General features: G+C 42.6%; 1 protein-coding gene across 1 annotated transcript; it reads left to right on the forward strand.

Annotated features, from left to right (window-relative positions):
• Positions 1 to 830: 830 nt before the first annotated feature.
• fam210aa (family with sequence similarity 210 member Aa) lies at positions 831 to 18,549 on the forward strand. The gene is made up of 4 exons (XM_067978162.1): positions 831 to 984; positions 9,593 to 10,115; positions 15,027 to 15,138; positions 17,836 to 18,549. Exons 2-4 carry the CDS (start codon positions 9,637 to 9,639, stop codon positions 18,067 to 18,069), a joined length of 825 nt encoding a protein of 274 aa, XP_067834263.1. The 5' UTR covers positions 831 to 984; positions 9,593 to 9,636; the 3' UTR covers positions 18,070 to 18,549.
• Positions 18,550 to 20,437: the final 1,888 nt, after the last annotated feature.

Below are 20,437 nucleotides of genomic sequence, written 5' to 3' on the forward strand. Positions count from 1 at the left end.
TAATCAATATCTCTGCAGATATTCACTATCTGGATCCACTATCTCTGCAGCCACCTCTTTTAGAACCCTCGGATGTAGGCCATCAGGTCCAGGGGATTTATCGGCTTTTAGTCCCATTAGTTTCAAAAGTACTTTTTCTCTACTGATATTAATTACTTTAAGTTGCTCACTCTCATTAGACCCTTGGTTCCCCACTATTTCTGGTATTTTTTTTGTCTTCCACTGTGGAGACAGATACAAAATATTTGTTTAATGCATCTGCCATTTCCTGATTCCCCATTATAAATTCTCCTGTCTCAGCCTCTAAGGGACCAACGTTTACTATTTCTACTCTCTTCCTTTTACACACTTGTAGAAGCTCTCACAATCTTTTATATTTCTTGCCAGTTTACTTTCATTCTATTTTCTCTCTTTTTATCAATTTTTTGGTTGTTCTTTGCTGGTTTCTAAAAAAAAAACTCTCCCAATCCTCGGGCTTACTACTCTTCCTGGCAAGATTATAGGCCTCTCCTTTCAAACTAATATTATCCTTAACTTCTTTAATTAGTTTAACATGACAGTCTCTGCTTATTAACTAGTTGGGCCTTTTCTTGCTTGCACGTTTTGAGCCCTCCCTCCCTCCCCATCACTCACTGCCTGTGATAACACATGTCCAACTCCAGCAAACACGTGGACCCAGGCAGCGAAAGGAATGACACGCGCACGGGCTCCTGGCGCCGGAGCCTTCTGGGAAGTGTAGTCCAATTGTCCGGGGCGCTCTGGTACCCGGGCCGATGACGTACTACAATACCCAGCGTTCCCGCCCCCCCGCTCTGAGCGCGTGCGCGGTGCGGCTGTTGCTGCTCGCCATCTGTTTAGTGATCGGTGACAGGTTGAGCTGGAAGGGGCTGGTTTGAAGCCGAGCCCGAGGCCTGCAGCGCGGCCGGGTGGAGGAGGAGGAGGAGGAGGGAAAGAAAGTAAAATAAACCCTCCGCTGCTTGCAAGGTAGGTAGGTTTAATTACGGGGCGGGAGGGTGTTTCCCCCCCCCTGGCGCCGTCTGCGGTAGTAGTAGTAGTAGGCGGGCCGCTCCGGGGCGGCGAAGGCCCCGAGTGAGGCGACGCGAACGGGTGCAGAGGCCGAAGCGCTTTTAAAGAGGGACGGGAGGGGACCCTACACCCTTACTCAGAGAGAGGGAGAGGGAGAGGAGGAGGAGGAGGAGGAGGGAGTGCTCACTTAGTGAGCGGTTTCGGCTGGTGCAGCAGGGTCACCCCGACCTAAAACCGGCCGAGCCCCCGCTATTATTTGTCTGTAATGTCCTTTACATTTATAACCCAACGGGTTTGGAACAGATCTCCTGTGGGGGTAAGTCAGTGATCAGATCTAGGATTGAAGGATATTAATTATGCCCAGGAACAAACGTACCTTTTTGGTAAAATAAACACCTGCATTGAACTGCAACTTGGCAATTTGAATGGCAGCACCCAAGAATACTAGCCTCAGTTTTGTATTTTTCCCCTTTCTGATCTCTCCACATAGTCTACTCCTGAGCATTTAAAGTATGTGTGTGTGCTAAAATTGAATTAAGCAACTTTTAAATTAAAAGGCCCCTGCCTCAACTCATCTGCTGAAACCCTGATCCATGCCTTTATTACCTCCAGACTCGACTATTCCAATGCTCTCCAAAGCTTTGCTTCTTGTATCATAACTCCGACCAAGTCCTATTCACCCATCGCCCCTATGCCTGCTGACTTACATTAATAACTCGTGTTGTCTCTTTTAAATTTCTGATCTTTGTATTCCGATCCCTCCATGGCCTTGTCCCTCCCTATTTCCTGTAACCAGCCACCTCCAGCCCTACAAACCCCCTCTTTCCCCCCCCCCCCCCCAGATTTCTGCACTCCCCCAATTCTGGCCTCTTGCGCATTCCCGATTTTCATCGCTCCATCATAGGTGGCTGTGCCTTCAGCTACCTGGGGCCTGAGCTCTGGAACTCCCTCCCTAAACCTCCACCTCTCTTCCTTAAGTCACTCCATAAAACCTACCTCTTTGACCAAACTTTTGGTCACTTGTCCTAATATCTCTTGTGGCTCGGTGTCAAATTTGTCAGAAAGCACTCCTGTGAAGTGCCTTGGGATGTTTTTGCTATGTTAAAGGTGCTATATAAAAGCAAGTTGATATAGTTGGTAATTTTTCTTTAATGTATAGCTTCTGGTCACTCCTCTCAGAACATTCAATTCTCCCAAGGACGTCCTCATCTGGGTTCTGTTCCATACACAATGTTTGAACAATTTCCCTGGGATCATTGGTGGACATCCTTTAACATCTGTGGTAAAACACCACCTCTCCCCAGCAGGCCTAACTTTCAGTAATGTCCTCTATCCTGCAAATATCAACTTAACATCTCAACATAAATATGTAAAAATACATTATATAAACTATAAGACAACATAAATTATAAATGTACAACCTATACAGAAGTAATTTAGTAAATAAAATGGCAATTGCCATTGCAATATAAGCTAACTAAATTTAAACTGTTCTATAATCATAAGTTGTGTATAGATAGTTCACATTACTGTATGTAGTGTCACAAAAGAAATGAAACTAAATACTTATCCTTGTACAGCTTTGACCCATTATATTTATAAGTCTGTTCATCAACTATAAAATGTCTTTTCTGACCAGGCAATGACATTGTAATTTGAGCAAAAATCTTGTGAAAACAAAAGCAGCCCTAATCATTAGCTTAATGACTAGTTGAGTTTAAGTTTAATGAGTTTTTACCTGTTCCTCCTGTTTCCCAAAAACCCTCTTATCAAAGGAGGTAGGTACTGCTTTGCAGCTAAAACCAAATGTAGAGCCAGGGTTAAAAGTTTGGCATGTAGAAAATCGTGGTGAATCAGTGCTCTACCATACTGCACAGAGTGCTAGACAAGGCACTGCACAACTGTGCAGTGAGTGATCATTTTTGATTTTATTTGAAAATCTGTTTTGTTGCGGAATTTTGTAAAATTAGCTGTTGAAATGAAGGAAACCTGCAAATGGACCGCATCTTTTCCAGGGAGTTTGACCTAAGAAAGCTTCTAATCCAGTCCCTGTACTTTAATTGAGCTACTTCTGCATTTTAATGTTCTAGTTCAGGTGTAGTGACTGCACTCTTTCTGATAGTTTATTATTCCTTGAACTTATTTGCGCTATGATTCTGCCTAACCATTTCAAGGTATTTTTCAGTAGAATATAGTATAGAATATAGTTGCTCCTGCTGGGAATTCGAGTTGCACTCCACAGGCCAGTTAGCCTGACATCAGTAGTCGGGAAAATGCTGGAATCTATGCTAATGGGGCACTTAGAAAATCATATTATTGGGCACTTAGAAAAGCATTTATTAAAAATTAGGCAGAGTCAACATGGTTTTATGAAAGGGAAATTGTGTTTGACAAATCTACTGGAGTTTTTTGAGGATGTAACTAGCCTGCTAGATAAAGGGGAACCAGTGGATATAGTAAATTTGGATTTTAAAAAGGCATTCGATAAGGTGCCACACAAAAGGTTGTTATATAAGATAAGGGCTCATGGGGTTGGGAGTAATATTTTAGCAAAGAATGAGGATTGGTTAACGGACAGAAAACAGAGAGTAGGAATAAACAGGTCATTTCCAGGTTGGCAGGCTGTAACTAGTGGGGTGCCGCAAGGATCAGTGCTTGGGCTCAGCTATTTACAATCCATATTCATGACTTAGATGAAGGGACCGAGTGTAATGTATCCAAGTTTGCCAACGATACAAAGCTAGGTGGGAAAGTAAACTGAGGCGGACACAGAGTCTGCAAAGGGATATAGACAGATTAAGTGAGTGGGCAAGAAGATGGCAGATGGTGTATAATGTGGAGAAATGTGAGATTGTTCACTTTGGTAGGAAGAATAGAAAAACAGAATATTTTTTTAAATGGTGAGAAATTAAAGGTTGGTGTCCAGAGGGATTTGGGTGTCCTTATACACAGAACACAAAGCTAACATGCAGGTACAACAAGCAATTAAGAAAGCAAATGGTATGTTGGCCCATATTGCAAGGTTGGAGTACAAGAGTAAGGAAGTCTTGCTGAAATTGCACAGGGCCTTGGTGAGACCAAACCCGGAGTACTGTGCACAGTTTTGGTCTCCTTACCTAAGGAAGGATATACTTGCCTTAGAGGCAGTGCAACGAAGATTCACTGGATTAATTCATGGGATGAGAGGGTTGTCCTACAAGGAGAGATTGAGTAGAAAGGGCCTATACTCTCTGGAGTTTAGAAGAATGAGAGGTGATCTCATTGGAACATATAAGATTCTGAGAGGGCTTGACGGGGTAGATGCTGAGAGGCTGTTTCCCCTGGCTGGAGAGTCTAGAACTAGGGGGCATGGTCTCAGGATAAGGAGCTCCTCACTCAGAGGGTTGTGAATCTTTGAAATTCTCTACCCCAGAGGGCTGTGGATGCTCAGTAATGAGTATATTCAAGACTGAGATCGATAGATTTTTGGACAGTAAGGGAATCAAGGGATATGGGGATCAGGTAGGAAAGTGGAGTTGAGGTTGAAGATCAGCCATGATCTTACTGAATGGCGGAGCAGGCTCGAGGGGCTGTATGACCTACTCCTGCTCCTATTTCAAATGTTATGTTCCAGAGACTTGAGCACATACTCTAGGCTAACATTTCAATGCAGTACTGAGGGATTTCTGCATTTTTGGCAGTTTCATCTTGCAGATGAGCTATTAACCTCCCTGTTCAGATGCAAGCAACAGATCCCATGGCACTACTCGAACAGCCCGGTAGTTCTCCTGGTGCCCTAGCCAACGTTTATCCCTCAACCAACACAAATCAACAGATAAACTGGTTATTTATTGCTGCTGTTTGTGGGACCATGCTGTGCACAAATTGACTGACGTGTTTGCCTACAAAACAGTGATTACACTTCAGAATACTTAATTTGCTGTGAAGCACTTTGGAACATCCTGAGGATGTGAAAGGTGATGTTTGTGTGTGTACATGTGTGATTGATATATGCACATGTGTGTGCACACAATATATATATAACATTTTTTTATCTTTGTTATGTTACTGGCAAGGTTGTTTGTTTCTGGGATTAGCCCTACAGTGTTACTATAGCTTTTGGCATTTTTCCACCATGTGTTTCTAATTTTACTTCTTTAAAACGGCTGTAATTCCTTCGAAGCAGTTAACAAAAAATTAGTCAGATAAGTTGGTCAGGGGAGAAATTTGTATTTATCCAGAGTTGAATAAAGATTTACACTGTCACATACTGCTTTTTTTAAGATTGATTAAAAACTGCAGTTGCTAGAAGTGACTACGACAATCAGATTCTATTATTTAAACAAGCTCATCATTAACTTCTAGTTGTTCACCTGTAGGGATGCAGGGCCTAAGTTCATAGATACAGGGTCTTTTTTATTCATTCATGGGATGTGGGTGTCGCTGACAAGGCCTGCATTTATTGCCCATCCCTAATTGCTCTTGAGAAGGTGGTGGTGAGCCTCCTTCTTGAACCGCTGCAGTCCATGTGGTGAAGGTGCTCCCACAGTGCTAATAGGTAGGGAGTTCCAGGATTTTGACCCAGCAACAATGAAGGAACGGTGATATATTTCCAAGTCGGGATGGTGTGTGACTTGGAGGGAAACGTGCAGGTGGTGGTGTTCCCATGCGCCTGCTGCCCTTGTCCATCTAGGTGGTAGAGGTCGCGGGTTTGGGAGGTGCTGTCGAAGAAGCCTGGGAGAGTTGCTGCAGTGCATCTTGTAGATGGTACACACTGCAGCCATGGTGCGCTGGTGGTAGAGAGAGTGTACGTTTAAGGTGGTGGATGGGGTGTCAGTCAAGCGGGCTGCTTTGTCCTGGATGGTGTTGAGCTGCTTGAGTGTTGTTGGAGCTGCACTCATCCAGGCAAGTGGAGAGTGTTCCATCACACTCCTGCCTTGTGCCTTAAGTATAGTGGAAAGGCTTTGGGGAGTCAGGAGGGGAGTCACTCGCTGCAGAATACCCGGCCTCTGACCTGCTCTGTCGCCACAGTATTTATGTGGCTGGCCCAGTTAAGTTTCTGGTCAGTGGTGACTCCAAGGATGTTGGTGGATTCGACAATGATAATCTGTTGAATTTCAAGAAGTGGTTATACTCTCTTGTTGGAGATGGTCATTGGCTGGCACTTGTCTTAACGGATTTGTTAAGGGGAGGTCGTGTCTGACTAACTTGATTGAATTTTTCGAGGAGGCGATGAGGAAGATCGATGAGGGTAGCGTAATTGATGTAGTCTACATGGATTTTAGCAAGGCTTTTGACAAAGTCACACATGGCAGATTGGTCAAAAAAGTAAAGGTCCATGGGATCCAAGGGAATGTGGCAAATTGGATCCAAGGGAATGTGGCAAATTGGATCCAAAATTGGCTCAGTGGCAGGAAGCAAAGGGTAATGGTTGACGGGTGTTTTTGTGACTGGAAGGCTGTTTCCAGTGGGGTGCCACAGGGCTCAGTACTAGGTCCTTTGCTTTTTGTGGTATACATTAACGATTTGGACTTAAACGTAGGGAGCATGGTTAAGAAATTTGCGGATGACACAAAGATAGGCCGTGTGGTTGATAGTGAGGAGGAAAGCTGTAGACTGCAGGAAGATATCAATGGACTGGTCAGATGGCCGAAAAGCAGCAAATGGAGTTCAATCTGGAGAAGTGTGAGGTAATGCATTTGGGGAGAGCAAATAAGGCAAGGGAATACATAATAAATGGAAGGATACTGAAAAGTGTAGAGGAAGTGAGGTACCTTGGAGTGCATGACCACAGATCCCTGAAGGTAGCAGGGCGGGTGGATTGAGTGGTTAAGAAGGCATATGGAATGCTTTCTTTTGTTAGCCAAGGCATAGAATATAAACAATTTTACAACACCAAATTGATTTTGATTTGAAGCATTTATCTTCGTTTCATTGTAATTTATCCAGTGGTCCTCAAATTTGTTCAGGGATTTGGCACAACACTATTGTTTCTCAAAGCAATATTCACATTGTTCTGTGAATTATAAATGCGATTTCATCTCGAGGATTTCATTTTCACATCGTTCACCTGACGAAGGAGGTAGCCTCCGAAAGCTTGTGAATTTAAAATAAAATTGCTGGACTATAAAAAAAAATGCTGGACTATAACTTGGTGTTGTAAAATTGTTTACAATTGTCAACCCCAGTCCATCACCGGCATCTCCACATCATAGAATATAAAAGCAGGGATGTTATTCTGGAACTGTATAAAACACTAGTTAGGCCACAGCTTGAGTACTGCGTACAGTTCTGGTCACCACATTACAGGAAGGATGTAATTGCACAAGAGAGGGTGCAGAGGAGATTTACAAGGATATTGCCAGGACTGGAGAATTTAGCTATGATAGATTGGATAGGCTGGGGTTGTTTTCCTTGGAACAGAGGAGGCTGAGGGGTGATTTGATTTGAGGTGTATAAAATTATGAGGGGCCTAGATAGAGTGGATAGGAAGGACCTTTTCCCTTAGCGGAGGGGTCAATAACCAGGGGGCATAGATTTAAAGTGATTGGTAGAAGATGGTGCGGGTCTGGAACTCACTGCCTGAGAGGGTGGTAGAGGCAGAAACCCTCAACTCGTTTTTAAAAAAAAAACCTGGATGTGCACCTGAAGCGCCGTGACCTGCAGGGCTACGGACCAAATGCGGGAAAGTGGGATTAGGCTGGGTGGCTCGTTTCTCAGCCGGCGCAGACACAATGAGCCGAATGGCCTCCTTCTGTGCCGTAAATTTTCTATGATTTCTATGGCGCAAATGTTACTTGCCACTAACCAGCCCAAGCCTGGATGTTGTCCAGGCCTTGCTGTTGGTGGGCACGGACTGCTTCATTATCTGAGGGTTTGTGAATGGAACTGTACACTACAATCATTAGCAAATGAGCCAACTTCTGACCTTATGATGGAGGGAAGATTGTTGATGAAGCAGCTGAAGATGGTTGGGCCTAGGACACTGCCCTGAGGAACTCCTGCAGCAATGCCCTGGGGCTGAGATGATTGGCCTCCAACAACCACTACCATCTTCCTTTGTGCTAGGTATGACTCCAGCCACTGGAGAGTTTTCCCCTGATTCCCATTGACTTCAATTTTACTAGGGCTCCTTGATGCCACACTCGGTCAAATGCTGCCTTGATGTCAAGGGCAGTCACTCTCACTTTACCTCTGGAATTCAGCTCTTTTGTCCATGTTTGGACCAAGGCTGTAATGAGGTCTGGAGCCGAGTGGTCCTGGTGGAACCCAAACTGATCATTGGCGAGCAGGTTATTAGTGAGTGCCACTTGATAGCACTGTCAACGACACCTTCCATCACTTTGATGATTGAGCGTAGACTGATGGGGTGGTAATTGGCTGGAGTGGATTTGTCCTGCTTTTTGTGGACAGGACATACCTGGGCAATTTTCCACATTGTCGGGTGGATGCCAGTGTTGTAGCTGTACTGGAACAGCTTGGCTAGAGGCGCGGCTAGTTTTGGAGCACAAGTCTTCAGCACTACAGCTGGGATGTTGTCGGGGCCTGTAGCCTTTGCTGTATCCAGTGCGCTCAGCTGTTTCTCCACATCGTTTCTTGATATCACATGGAATGAATCGAATTGGCTGAAGACTGGCTTCTGTGATGGTGGGGATCTCGGGAGGAGGCTGAGATGGATCATCCACTCGGCACTTCTGGCTGAAGATGGTTGCAAATGCTTCAGCCTTGTCTTTTGCACTCACATGCTGGGCTCTGCCATCATTGAGGATCATGATGTGGAGATGCCGGTGATGGACTGGGGTTGACAATTGTAAACAATTTTACAACACCAAGTTATAGTCCAGCAATTTTATTTTAAATTCACAAGCTTTCGGAGGCTTCCCCCTTCGTCAGGTGAACGATGTGAAAACGATTTTCACATCGTTCACCTGACGAAGGGGGAAGCCTCCGAAAGCTTGTGAATTTAAAATAAAATTGCTGGACTATAACTTGGTGTTGTAAAATTGTTTACAATCATTGAGGATGGGCATGTTCACAGAGCCTCCTCCTCCCATTAGTTGTTTAATTGTCCACCACCATTCGCAACTGGATGTGGCAGGACCGCAGAGCTTTGATCTGATCCGTTGGTTGTGGAATCGCTTAGCTCTGTCCATTAGCATGCTGCTTCTGCTGTTTAGCATGCATGTAGTCCTGTGCATGTAGTAGCTTCACCAGGTTCACTCATTTTTCGGTACACATGGTGCTGCTCCTGGCACACTATTCTACATTCCTCATTGAACCAGGGTTCATTCCATGGCTTGATGATGATGGTAGAGTGAGGGATATGCCTGGGCCATGAGGTTACAGATTGTGGTGGAATACAATTCTGCTGCTGACCCCCAGCGTAATCTAAAAGTGGATGTTTCCTTTTGGAAGAAGTGGAAAAGATAGGGTTTACTAATACAAAATAAAACGCAAGGTCAAACACTTCCTATTTTTCAAGTGAAAAGATAGTCAGGAATGTGTAATGACTGAAATAAGTGTAAAACTAGTATAGTAGTCAATGACTGAGAAATGTTTCTCTAACACATTCCTGTTTTCTTTCCAGTTCTTCATCACTGGACCGGAAATTGTTAGACTGCCAACTTAAAAATGCAGAGATATTTCCTTCAGGCTATCTTCTGGCACTCAAAACGAGCTTGCAGTGCCCGACTATGTGTCACTCACATATTGCCAGCTACATGTGGGAAAGTGCCATTTCTTATCCCATACAAGGGGCAACTCCTGCACACATCACATCCAGTCACTGCCTCTGAACAGAGAAGGCCAAATCTGCAGGAAGAACCGTTATCTACACAGCACAAGGGCATTGACCAAAACAACTTGCAGGAACCAAAGACTTTGCCTGGAAATGACCCAAAGCATGATACCTTACAGGACTCTGTTCAGGAGACGTATTTTTCCGACACTAAACTGAAGCAAGCTGTGGAAACTGATCCCCTCCAGGACCATTCCATTAGCCTCTTTCAGCGATTCAAAAAGACATTCAAACAGTATGGGAAAGTCTTGATCCCAGTGCATCTGTTGACGTCCAGTATATGGTTTGGTACATTTTATTATGCAGCCATGAAGTAAGTAAGTTGCAAGATGATTTTAGGACTGACTATTGTTCTGTTGCGTTGGCAGTTGTAAATCTTTGTTGCCCGAGGTGAGGCAGAGGTTTAATAAGCACAAGTAGTATTATCAAACACGCTGACTTATCGACACTGGGATCTAGGAGCACTGGGAAGCATATCTGAGGTCTAGCGGTACGATCTAGCAGTATTTTGAGGAGTGGGGTCCCAGGGTCTGGGAGCACTCAGAACAAGATCCTGGGATTCCTGAAACACTGAAGGGAGAGGTTCTGTGACTACTAGGGCAGGTCCTGGGGTCTGGGAGCATTGGAGGTCATGGAGCACTAGGATTAGAGGCTGGGGATTTATGAGCATAGAGACGGGTCCAGTCAGATTCGACAAGGAGCTTTGGAGCATTATGGACCTAGTCTTGCATCAAAACTACAGCACAGAAACAAGGCCATTTGGCCCAACAGTCCATGCCAGTGTTTATGGCCCACACAAGCCTCCTCCCTTCCTACTTCATATAACCCTATCAGGATATCCTTCTATTCCTTTCTTGCTTCCTCAGTCTGACAAGAGGTTTGCTGGTATCTGGCAGTATGGGCTGTGTGGGGGAGCAGAAAGAAGAGCAGGGTCTGGCAGCCTTATGGTGGAGTGGGTCCCAGGGAAACGGAACCCAAAGTCTCTCATACTGACATTTGCTACACCCCCCACAGTGTTCCTGCCAGCCACCTCCCCCCTGAACCTGATTTGTGCTCTCGGGTACATCCTCCACCTTTTCACCATCGTCAGCTAGTTTTTTTTTTAAATGTTGCCTTAAAGCATTTAAGGTGAAAGTTGCACCTTCAGTACTCCTGACACGGGCCAGATTAACAGATGGAAAATGTCAGGCTGGGAGATGAGCAGTGAGTTTTTGACATGTCCAGGAGTATACAAGTAGGAAATTTACCCTTTAGAGCACTTAGTGAGTTTGCTGACTTATAGGAGTAGATTCCCAACTTGCTGCCCGGGGTAAAACTGGTATTGTACGGCCCTGCGGTTTCTATAACAGGTAGGTGATCCGCAACTCCAGTTTTACATCTGGGCAGCGAGTTGAAAAACTAGCGCATGTAGTCTTTAATAAACCTGAACAAACAAAAATTACCTCAATAATCAGTAAATTCAGTTTCTCTGGTTTTACTCTAAACAATCCTCAACAAAGAAACTCTTCACCAAAGAAACCACACTTGCTCTAATTACAGTTATCTAGAACATAAGAAATAGGAGCAGGAGTAGGCCAATCGGCCCCTCGAGCCTGCTCCGCCATTCAATAAGATCATGGCTGATCTGATCCTAACCTCAAATCTAAATTCACGTCCAATTTCCTGCCCGCTCCCCATAACCCCTAATTCCCTTTACTTTTAGGAAACTGTCTATTTCTGTTTTAAATTTATTCAATGATGTAGCTTCCACAGCTTCCTGGGGCAGCAAATTCCACAGACCTACTACCCTCTGAATGAAGAAGTTTCTCCTCATCTCAGTTTTGAAAGAGCAGCCCCTTATTCTAAGATTACGCCCCCTAGTTCTAGTTTCACCCATCCTTGGGAACATCCTTACCGCATCCACCCGATCAAGCCCCTTCACAATCTTATATGTTTCAATAAGATCGCCTCTCATTCTTCTGAACTCCAATGAGTAGAGTCCCAATCTACTCAACCTCTCCTCATATGTCCACCCCCTCATCCCTGGGATTAACCGAGTGAACCTTCTTTGTACTGCCTCGAGAGCAAGTATGTCTTTTCTTAAGTACGGACACCAAAACTGTATGCAGTATTCCAGGTGCGGCCTCACCAATTCCTTATATAACTGCAGCAATACCTCCCTGTTTTTATATTCTATCCCCCTAGCAATAAAAGCCAACATTCCGTTGGCCTTCTTGATCACCTGCTGCACCCCATACTAACTTTTTGATTTTCTTGCGCTAGGACCCCCAGATCCCTTTGTACTGCAGTACTTTCCAGTTTCTCGCCATTAAGATAATAACTTGCTCTCTGATTTTCCTGCCAAAGTGTATAACCTCACATTTTCCAATATTGTATTGCATCTGCCAAATCTCCGCCCACTCACCCAGCCTGTCTATATCCCCTTGCAGGTTTTTTATGTCCTCCTCACTCTCTACTTTCCCTCCCATCTTTGTATCATCTGCAAACTTTGATATGTTACACTCGGTCCCCTCCTCCAAATCGTTAATATAGATTGTAAAGAGTTGAGGACCCAGCACCGACCCCTGCGGAACACCACTGGCTACAGGTTGCCAGTCCGAGAATGAACCATTTATCCCAACTCTCTGCTTCCTGTTAGATAACCAATCCTCCACCCATGCCAGAATATTACCCCCAATCCAGTGATTCTTTATCTTGAGCAATAATCTTTTATGTGGCACCTTGTCGAATGCCTTCTGGAAGTCTAAATACACTACATCCACTGGTTCCCCTTTATCCACCTGTATCTATCTGTAAGTAGTTCATGATAGAAAACAGCTTTTGTGAATACTTGCCCCAAAATAAAAGCTGGGAATTTCCTTGGAGCTACTCCCACTCGGCCACTGGAACGTCGATGGAAATACCGGTAAATGGGGTTTCTGCCACAACTTCCGGTGTTGTAGCAGGGAGTAACTCCAAGGTAATTCCTGGCCAAAATTTGCAGAACTCGATCTCCAGTGTGCTTCAAAGTGTTTTTGGAAAAAGCACAAAACTCACATCCTCAGCCGACGAGGAGATTCCCCCCGCCCCCGGCCTTTCAACTTAGGCTGATGCTGATATTGCATGTTGGGAGATTCTGCAAGCTGAAAATGGTTAAAATGTTGTGGTAAAAATATCCAGTCCAAGCCCAGGCTTTTGAGACTTGCTGTGCCATTGGGAGTGAGGAAGGCATAAAAGGCAATTCAAATAACTCATTTTGAAATCTTTATTTTGGGCCTTTTTTTACAAATGTTTAACAAACATTTTGAATGATTCACTTGGTTCATCAGTTGTGATGTTAAAAGCTGACACAACAAAATGGGGAAATAATAACATAATGAATTTGCAATTAGAAAAGTTGACAATTGTGACCACAGCAAGTAAAGTTTTTCTATAGGAAATATATACCCTACACAAGATTTTGAACAAAATATAGATATTTCTAGTCAAACCAAGCTATAAATAATGAAAAGTGATAACTTTACCAGTAACATTTTTAATTTTCTTTCCCCTCCTTCCACTGTACCAAACTGCATTTTATGATCCACGCATTGTACGAAGAACGGTACTGCTGAATGACCAGTATCAATTAAGTGCGGGAATGGCACTGAATTTACCTATATAAAAAAAAATTCTATTCAATTCAACGTGATCTATTCATGTTGGGGTGAGGGGGTGTACTTTCATGTACAATGAGTAAAACAACTTTAAATTTGCCATATATCTCGTGGCAAATTTTGTTGGATAATGCTCCTGTGCAGAGCCTTGGGATATTTTACTATATTAAAGGCGCTATTATAAATGCAAGTAGTTGTTGACATGGCAGGAACATCAGCATTAGACAGAAAGTCGGCCTGGTATTGTGAAGCTGAAGCAGTGACAATGACCAAGAGCCTACCCAATGCAAACAATCCTTATTAGTCCTCTTACATAGATCAATCAAACTGATGGTTTGAAGAAAAACTTACAGATTTGGAATATTAAAAGTTCTTTGTAACTGTCACATTGTGCAGCATTCTTCTCGGGTATGGTAATTGCAGTTACAGTTCTCTTTCCCTTTCTTTTCTCCGCCCCCCCCCCCCCCCCCCCACATTAGGTTTGCAGGCTCTGGAATATGGAAGGTTAACAGGTGATTTGATTGAGGTCATTAGGATTTTGAAAGGAATTGACAGGGTAGAGAGAAATCTTTTTCTGCTGGTGGGAGTCTAGGACAAAAGGACATAATCTTAAAATAAGAGCCAAGCCATTCGGGAGAGGAGTTAGCAAACACTTCTTCACGCAAAGGGTGGATAGGTTTTTTACTAGCCAATGGTATTAAGGGATTATGGAGCCAAGACGGATAAATGGAGTTAGAATACAGATCAGCCATGATCTCATTGAATAGCGGAACAGGCTCGAGGGGCTGAATGGCCTACTCCTGTTCCTGTGTTGCTAGATGATCCAGACGGTCCCACGTTAGGCAGGAAGAGGACGTTTACTTCCAAGATTGGAGCTTGCTGGTGGGAAAGCATGACCAAGTCTACCTTGCTGCCTACCCCAATTAACCTTTTTCGTTTTGTACCCTATCTTGTTTGCATGTTGTCTTCTGGATGCTTTTTTATTTCTATGCAGCATTCCTCTTTAATCAAAGCCTCATTGTTATTCTTGTTTGTGTATTTTTCCAGTTGACTGAGCTGGCCAATGAAAAGTTCATTAACTTTTAACTAATTCAATAAGTTACAAATTTAACTATTTTTCACATTGAATTTCCATTTTTTTTACAAAAGGCATGCAGCATATTGGAATGTCGGCAACACCCCAGAATGTGAGCTTATGCTAAATGTTTAGCGTCTGTTGTCATGCCGTAGGGAAAGTCAGTCACTCCACCGCACAGAAGGGGACCAATTAAAGGGATAGCCATCTCCCATAACTCTTGCACAGTCCTGAGCACCCAGATAGGATATAGCTGACCATCCTTGTAATTTGACATGTATTTCCCAGTAAGACACAGTTAGGAAGAGGAAGAGAATTACTTTTTTAAAAATGGAAATAAATTAATTGCATTTTAAAATAAAAATTGCTCTATGACAAATATGTCCAGTATAGTACTTGCACTGTGAACAGTTTACTGTATTTATTTAGAAAAGGCTTTATTTAAAAGTAAAATAGTTTGCTTAAAAAAACCCCACCAGATTTGATGCTGAAAAAACATTGTTTTTATTTTCAGAGGTATTAATGTGGTTCCGTTTCTCGAGATTGTAGGATTGCCCGATGGTATAATAAATATTTTGAGACATTCTCAGAGTGGAAATGCACTGACTGCTTATGCATTGTATAAGGTGAGTACTGTGTTGAATTGAGCAGGGCTTTGCATTGCTAGTAACTTGTTGATATGCTGCTTTTGTAATTTAAAAAAAAATCAGAGTAATTGGCAAAAGAACCACAGGGAAGATGATTTTTTTTAACGCAGCGAGTTAGGATCTGGAATGCACTGTCAATCTTGCCTGAAAGGGTAGTGGAAGCAAATTCAACAATAACTTCAAAAGGGAATTGGATAAATACTTGAAGGGGAGAAATTTGCAGGGCTATGGGGAAAGGGCACGATGGGCCAAATGGCCTCCTCTTGTGTTGTATCGATCTATGATAGTGTTTGGGTTTTATTTCGTTATTGTGTATGATCAGAAAGGATTTTGATCTACTACGTGACTAGGCAGACAAAAGGCAAGTTAAGTTTAATACTGACAAATGCAAAGTAATGCATTGTGGAAGAATGAATAAGAAACCAATATAGGAAGGAGATAATACAATTTACATAGGAAGCCTTTGACATACCCAAGTGTGACATAAACATGTCACTTTCAATGTCCAGACAATGTGGAGAAGCATAACTAGAACTGGTATGTTGGGGCCAGTAATGTGTTCTTTGGCACTCTTAGCACTACTGTGCATCAGGTGCCTACTCCTGCATTATGGGATGCCAAGGCTTGTTCAGTGACCCGTGCAAGGCACATTAAGAGCCTGCATGCCTGTTGTGCACTAGGCTCATTAAGGTCTTGTAAAAAATGTAAGTAACGCTAAGCACCATAAAGTGTTCACAGCACCTGACCAGTGCTTCATATGTTCAGCAATCATATACAATGAGGAGGCCTCTTCCCTCAATTTGGGTCTTTGTTATTAAAGTATATTACTATTTTGTTGATTTTCTGTTTGCCTGTTGTTGACTCATTGTCCCCTGTGCTACATTGCTGATGTGGGAGAAAGGAAGCTAGTGAAATTTACTGCAGTCTTGCTGATAGCTTCTTAGCGCTGCACCACATCTGTAATCTGTTCCTGGTTTTCCCAGGGAAGAATAATCTTGCGCTGCTTTGTGAGAGGTTATGGGTAAATCTTTGGGCCATCCTTTGTTTTCAGGTTGAAGAGGGGGAGGGTAAAGATAACATTCCAGTCGGGTGCATTTGCACCTTGATAGATCAGTGAGCACCCATCCTTATGCCACCACTCCTGCAGTCACACCTGAAAAAACAAGTTAATAACAGGAGCAGCTCGCAGTTGCAACCACTACTGGAGGAAATATGTCAGATCTCCCAACTTGCAGTACGACTTTTGTATGCAGGGAAGAGATGCCTTGTTTTGCTGGGCCTCACAATTCATAAATGTGCCCATGGAAAACAGGCAGCTACTTGAGAGAGCCTTGCACTTTTATCATCTGGCTGGATTTCCTAAAGTGTTGAGCATTGTTGATGGTGTTCACCTGTGTCTATCCCCAGTGCCACCCCTATCGGTGTGCAGCTGTCTGTGACCTAAGGTAACTGAATTGTGCATGTTAATAGCTGCTACACTGGAGTCACTGCAATTCATTTTATGACAATCCATGGCATCGTTATCAAAGGCCATGAATGAATGGCTGGCTGCTGGTTGGGCTGTAAGCATGGGTGCTTGTTCTATTGGGAAACCCATAAACAACAAATTCAAAGATACACAATGCATACTGTGTTACTAGGATTTTGATTGATCATGCCATCAGCATCCTAAAGCAAATCAGTTCAGATACCTTTACCAATCGGGGAGTGCTGCTGTGCAACCTGGCAAAAGTGTCTCAAATTATTGTAGCCTACTCTGTTTTACACATTTGCCCTGAGGAAAAAAGGCCTTGCTGTAGAGAAAATAGCAGGAAACATACATTATCAGCCAATTATAAAACATAATCCTGACTAAGAACCAAAAGACATGTACACACAAGCAACCAGCCAGTTGGTCAGAGGTATAATTGTATTTCTAATAGACTTTGTTATATGACACAACAAAATAAGTAATTGAAACATTTGCTGAATAAAGCATTGTTGCAATTGCCATGGGTCTTGCCTCAGGACCTCTGCATTCAGTGGCATTTTTCACCAACCATTTTAATTTGCCACCTAGCATTATTAGCTCCCATTATGTCTTCAAAAGTTATAATACTCCTTTAATGCACTGCTCAGCCATCACTTGGTATACAGCAAGATGATCTGATTACCATACTTCAAAAAGGACATGCATGCATTGGAAAGGACGCAGAGACGAGGAACAAGAATGATGCCGAGTTTACCAGGGATAAACAATGAGAAAAGATTAGTGAAGCTCAATTTTTATGGTCTAGAGAGAACAATGTTAAGGAAAGACCTCCTTTTTGAGGTATGTAAAGTACTAAATGGCATAGATGAGGTGAGCCTAGAATACAGCTTTGTTTTGTCCTGCCAGTAGAGCCAGTTTAAATTGGTGAAAGTTCAAATTTAAAACAAATATTAGAAAAATTGTCTTTGATCAAAGGTTGATAAACATTTACAATCACCTACCAGGTCAAGTAGTGGAACCAGACACTGGGGGAATTCAAGTTGCAGTTGGATGTTAGGCTGGGTGAGTTGAAATGAGAGTAGCAAGCTAGTTATGTTTTATCTCTGGCTAAGTGACTTTCAGGCCCCTCATCTTTACAAGATCTGATTTACAAAACTTTAAAACTTCTACTGTAGATTAATTTTTTTTGCTTTACTATTTTAAAGATCGCCACACCAGCCAGGTACACTGTAACTTTGGGAGGAACATCCATTACAGTTAAGTATCTCCGCTCTCGTGGTTACTTGTCAACACCACCTCCAATGAGGGAGTATATACAGGATAGAATGGAAGAAACCAGAGAGCGATTTTCAGAAAAAATGGAAGAAACAAAAGAACTGCTTTCTGAGAAAATACAAGAAACCAAAGACATGGTCTCCTTTAGGAAGAAAAAGGAATAAATCTGTGGAGGACAAGCTAAAAAATTCTAACTGTTTAAAATAGAAAACATCTACAACCTCCAAGTTTTGAAATGGAGATGGTGTATACCTTATGAAGTAACACTGTAAACTTTTGGCATCTAATAATAGCCAACAGTTTGTTGTGGTACAAAATACTGTTGAAACTGTTTCCAACAATTAGATAATTTTGGTTGTAACATTTTAATAACTTGGAAAAAGACAACAAAGTGGAGTTGACTTGCGCCAGTTTTCCTATATTTGGTGGTGTAAGGAGAAAGGGAAATTTTGCACATTCTTGTACTGTATTTACTAAATAGACTGGTTAACATTAGAATATTTCAAAGTAGTTCAACACTCTGGTGGTTGTGTCCTGTAACATCTTTAAAACAACTGCAGTCACACAATGTCTGAAGCGTCTACTGAAGCAATTCTATTGTGTAATGTGACAATTTCAAAATAAATAAAATCCAATCACTCTAATATGAAGCGTATAACAATAAGTGGTCACATTTCAGTGATTTCAGCATGGCTATAGATGTTCATTACTAAATGCTGGGTATTTCTGACTAGCACACACTGCTCTGCAAAGTTCCCTGAACAATTAAACTCTGATTAACCTGTTTACTTAAAGTGGGGTAGTGTCCCTCTTTTTTAAACAGAATATAGATTGTGCATTACATGGTGGAACACTCCTGTCCTTATAAAACAGTTGCCACTTTATTTCAAGGATAATTTTTTTTCTTGTTGAACAGGGAGGTTAAGGATCAATGAGGTGCTGTACCTGATTTGATTATCAATTGCCAAAGTACTCATTCTGGTCAAAAAACTTAATAATTGGAGATTTTATCTTGACTATGTTCACATTGTATAATGGAAATGGTTTGTACAAATAATACTTGAACTGAAATTTGGCCGTACCAAAGTCAGTCTTAAGTGGCTGCAAAAGGTTTGGTCCAAGATGACACTTGGTAGTTCAGTTGTTGAGGATTACTGTCTCTTGTAATAACCATGTATTTGAAGAACAAAATAGTCTGCCTGTTTTGAAATTCAACCTTTGGCTCTGAGGATAAGATCCAGCTGTTCCAAGCTGACTTGCAAATTCCTCTTCAAGGAGAGGGCGGCTCTGTATCAAATTCTTATTAACGTAAAATCAGGTCCACTTCTGCCTAATTAACAAAACTCCCAAATTATTGATTGTATTTCCCCCTCTGTACATAACCTGTTTAAATTATCTTAAATATCAGATGCAACTTGTTGATATTCATTTCATTAATGTTGTAATAATGACTTAAGTTGAACTGAAGTGGTTCATAAAGATCAGTTAATTTTTATAGTTGCTTTACTGTGGTTTATTCATTAATAAATCAGAAAATTCATCAATTATTTGCTTTTTTTTAACTCCACCTTAGGTAGTTTTTGAAAGGTTTTTTGCTCCCTAATGGTGTAGAAAGTTTACGTGTAGTTAGAAACTGAGCCCGACAGTGCAGGAAGGTGCTAGATTTGATCCCTGGTTTTTGCTTGAGTTTGGGTGATCTTTGCCAGGGAAGCAGTTGTTTGTACAATTAACCTTGGTATATCTGGGTTAGGGAGGAAAGATTGTTCAGAGTTCTGGCTGCTGCGTTTCTCTAGAGACTCCTAGTGTGGATTTGGACATTGAGGTTAGGATCAGTGTGATGCACTGTTTCCCTTTCTTCCCCTTTCCCCCCCCCCAACACAACCACAATTATCTCAGCCCCAGGACATTGCTACAAGAGTCTCTCAGGGCAGTGTCCTAGGCCCAAATATCTTCAGCTGCTTCATCAATAACCTTCCCTCCATCATAAAGTCAGAACTGGGGCTATTGGCTGATGATTGCAGAGTGTTCAGCTCCATTCACAATTACTCAGATAATGAAGCAATCCATGCCCGCCTGTAGCAAGACATGAATGCCGTCCAGCCTTGGGCTGATAAGTGGCAAGTTACATTTGTGCCACATGTGCCAGGCAATGACCATCTCCAACAAGAGAGAGCCTAACCACATCCTTATGATAGTCAATAGCATTGCCATCATGGAATCCCCCACCATCAACATCTTGGGGGGGGTGGGGGTGGGGGGCCCCGGGGGTCACCATTGACCAGAAATTCAACGGAACAAAGCACATATATGCCGTGGCTACTAGAGCCGGTCAGAGGCAGGGTTTTCTGAGATGAGTGGCTCTCCACCACCTGCAAGGCACAAGTCAGGAGTGTGAGGGAATACTTTCCACTTGCCTGAACGGGTGCAGCTGCAATAACACTCAAGCTTGACGCCATCCAGGACAAAACAGTCCGCTTGAGCGTATAGTCCAAATGCAACTTTATTACTTAGACACCAATAGTATAATAACTA

This window comes from Heptranchias perlo, chromosome 3 (assembly GCF_035084215.1).
Source record: "Heptranchias perlo isolate sHepPer1 chromosome 3, sHepPer1.hap1, whole genome shotgun sequence".
Classification (NCBI taxonomy): domain Eukaryota; kingdom Metazoa; phylum Chordata; class Chondrichthyes; order Hexanchiformes; family Hexanchidae; genus Heptranchias; species Heptranchias perlo.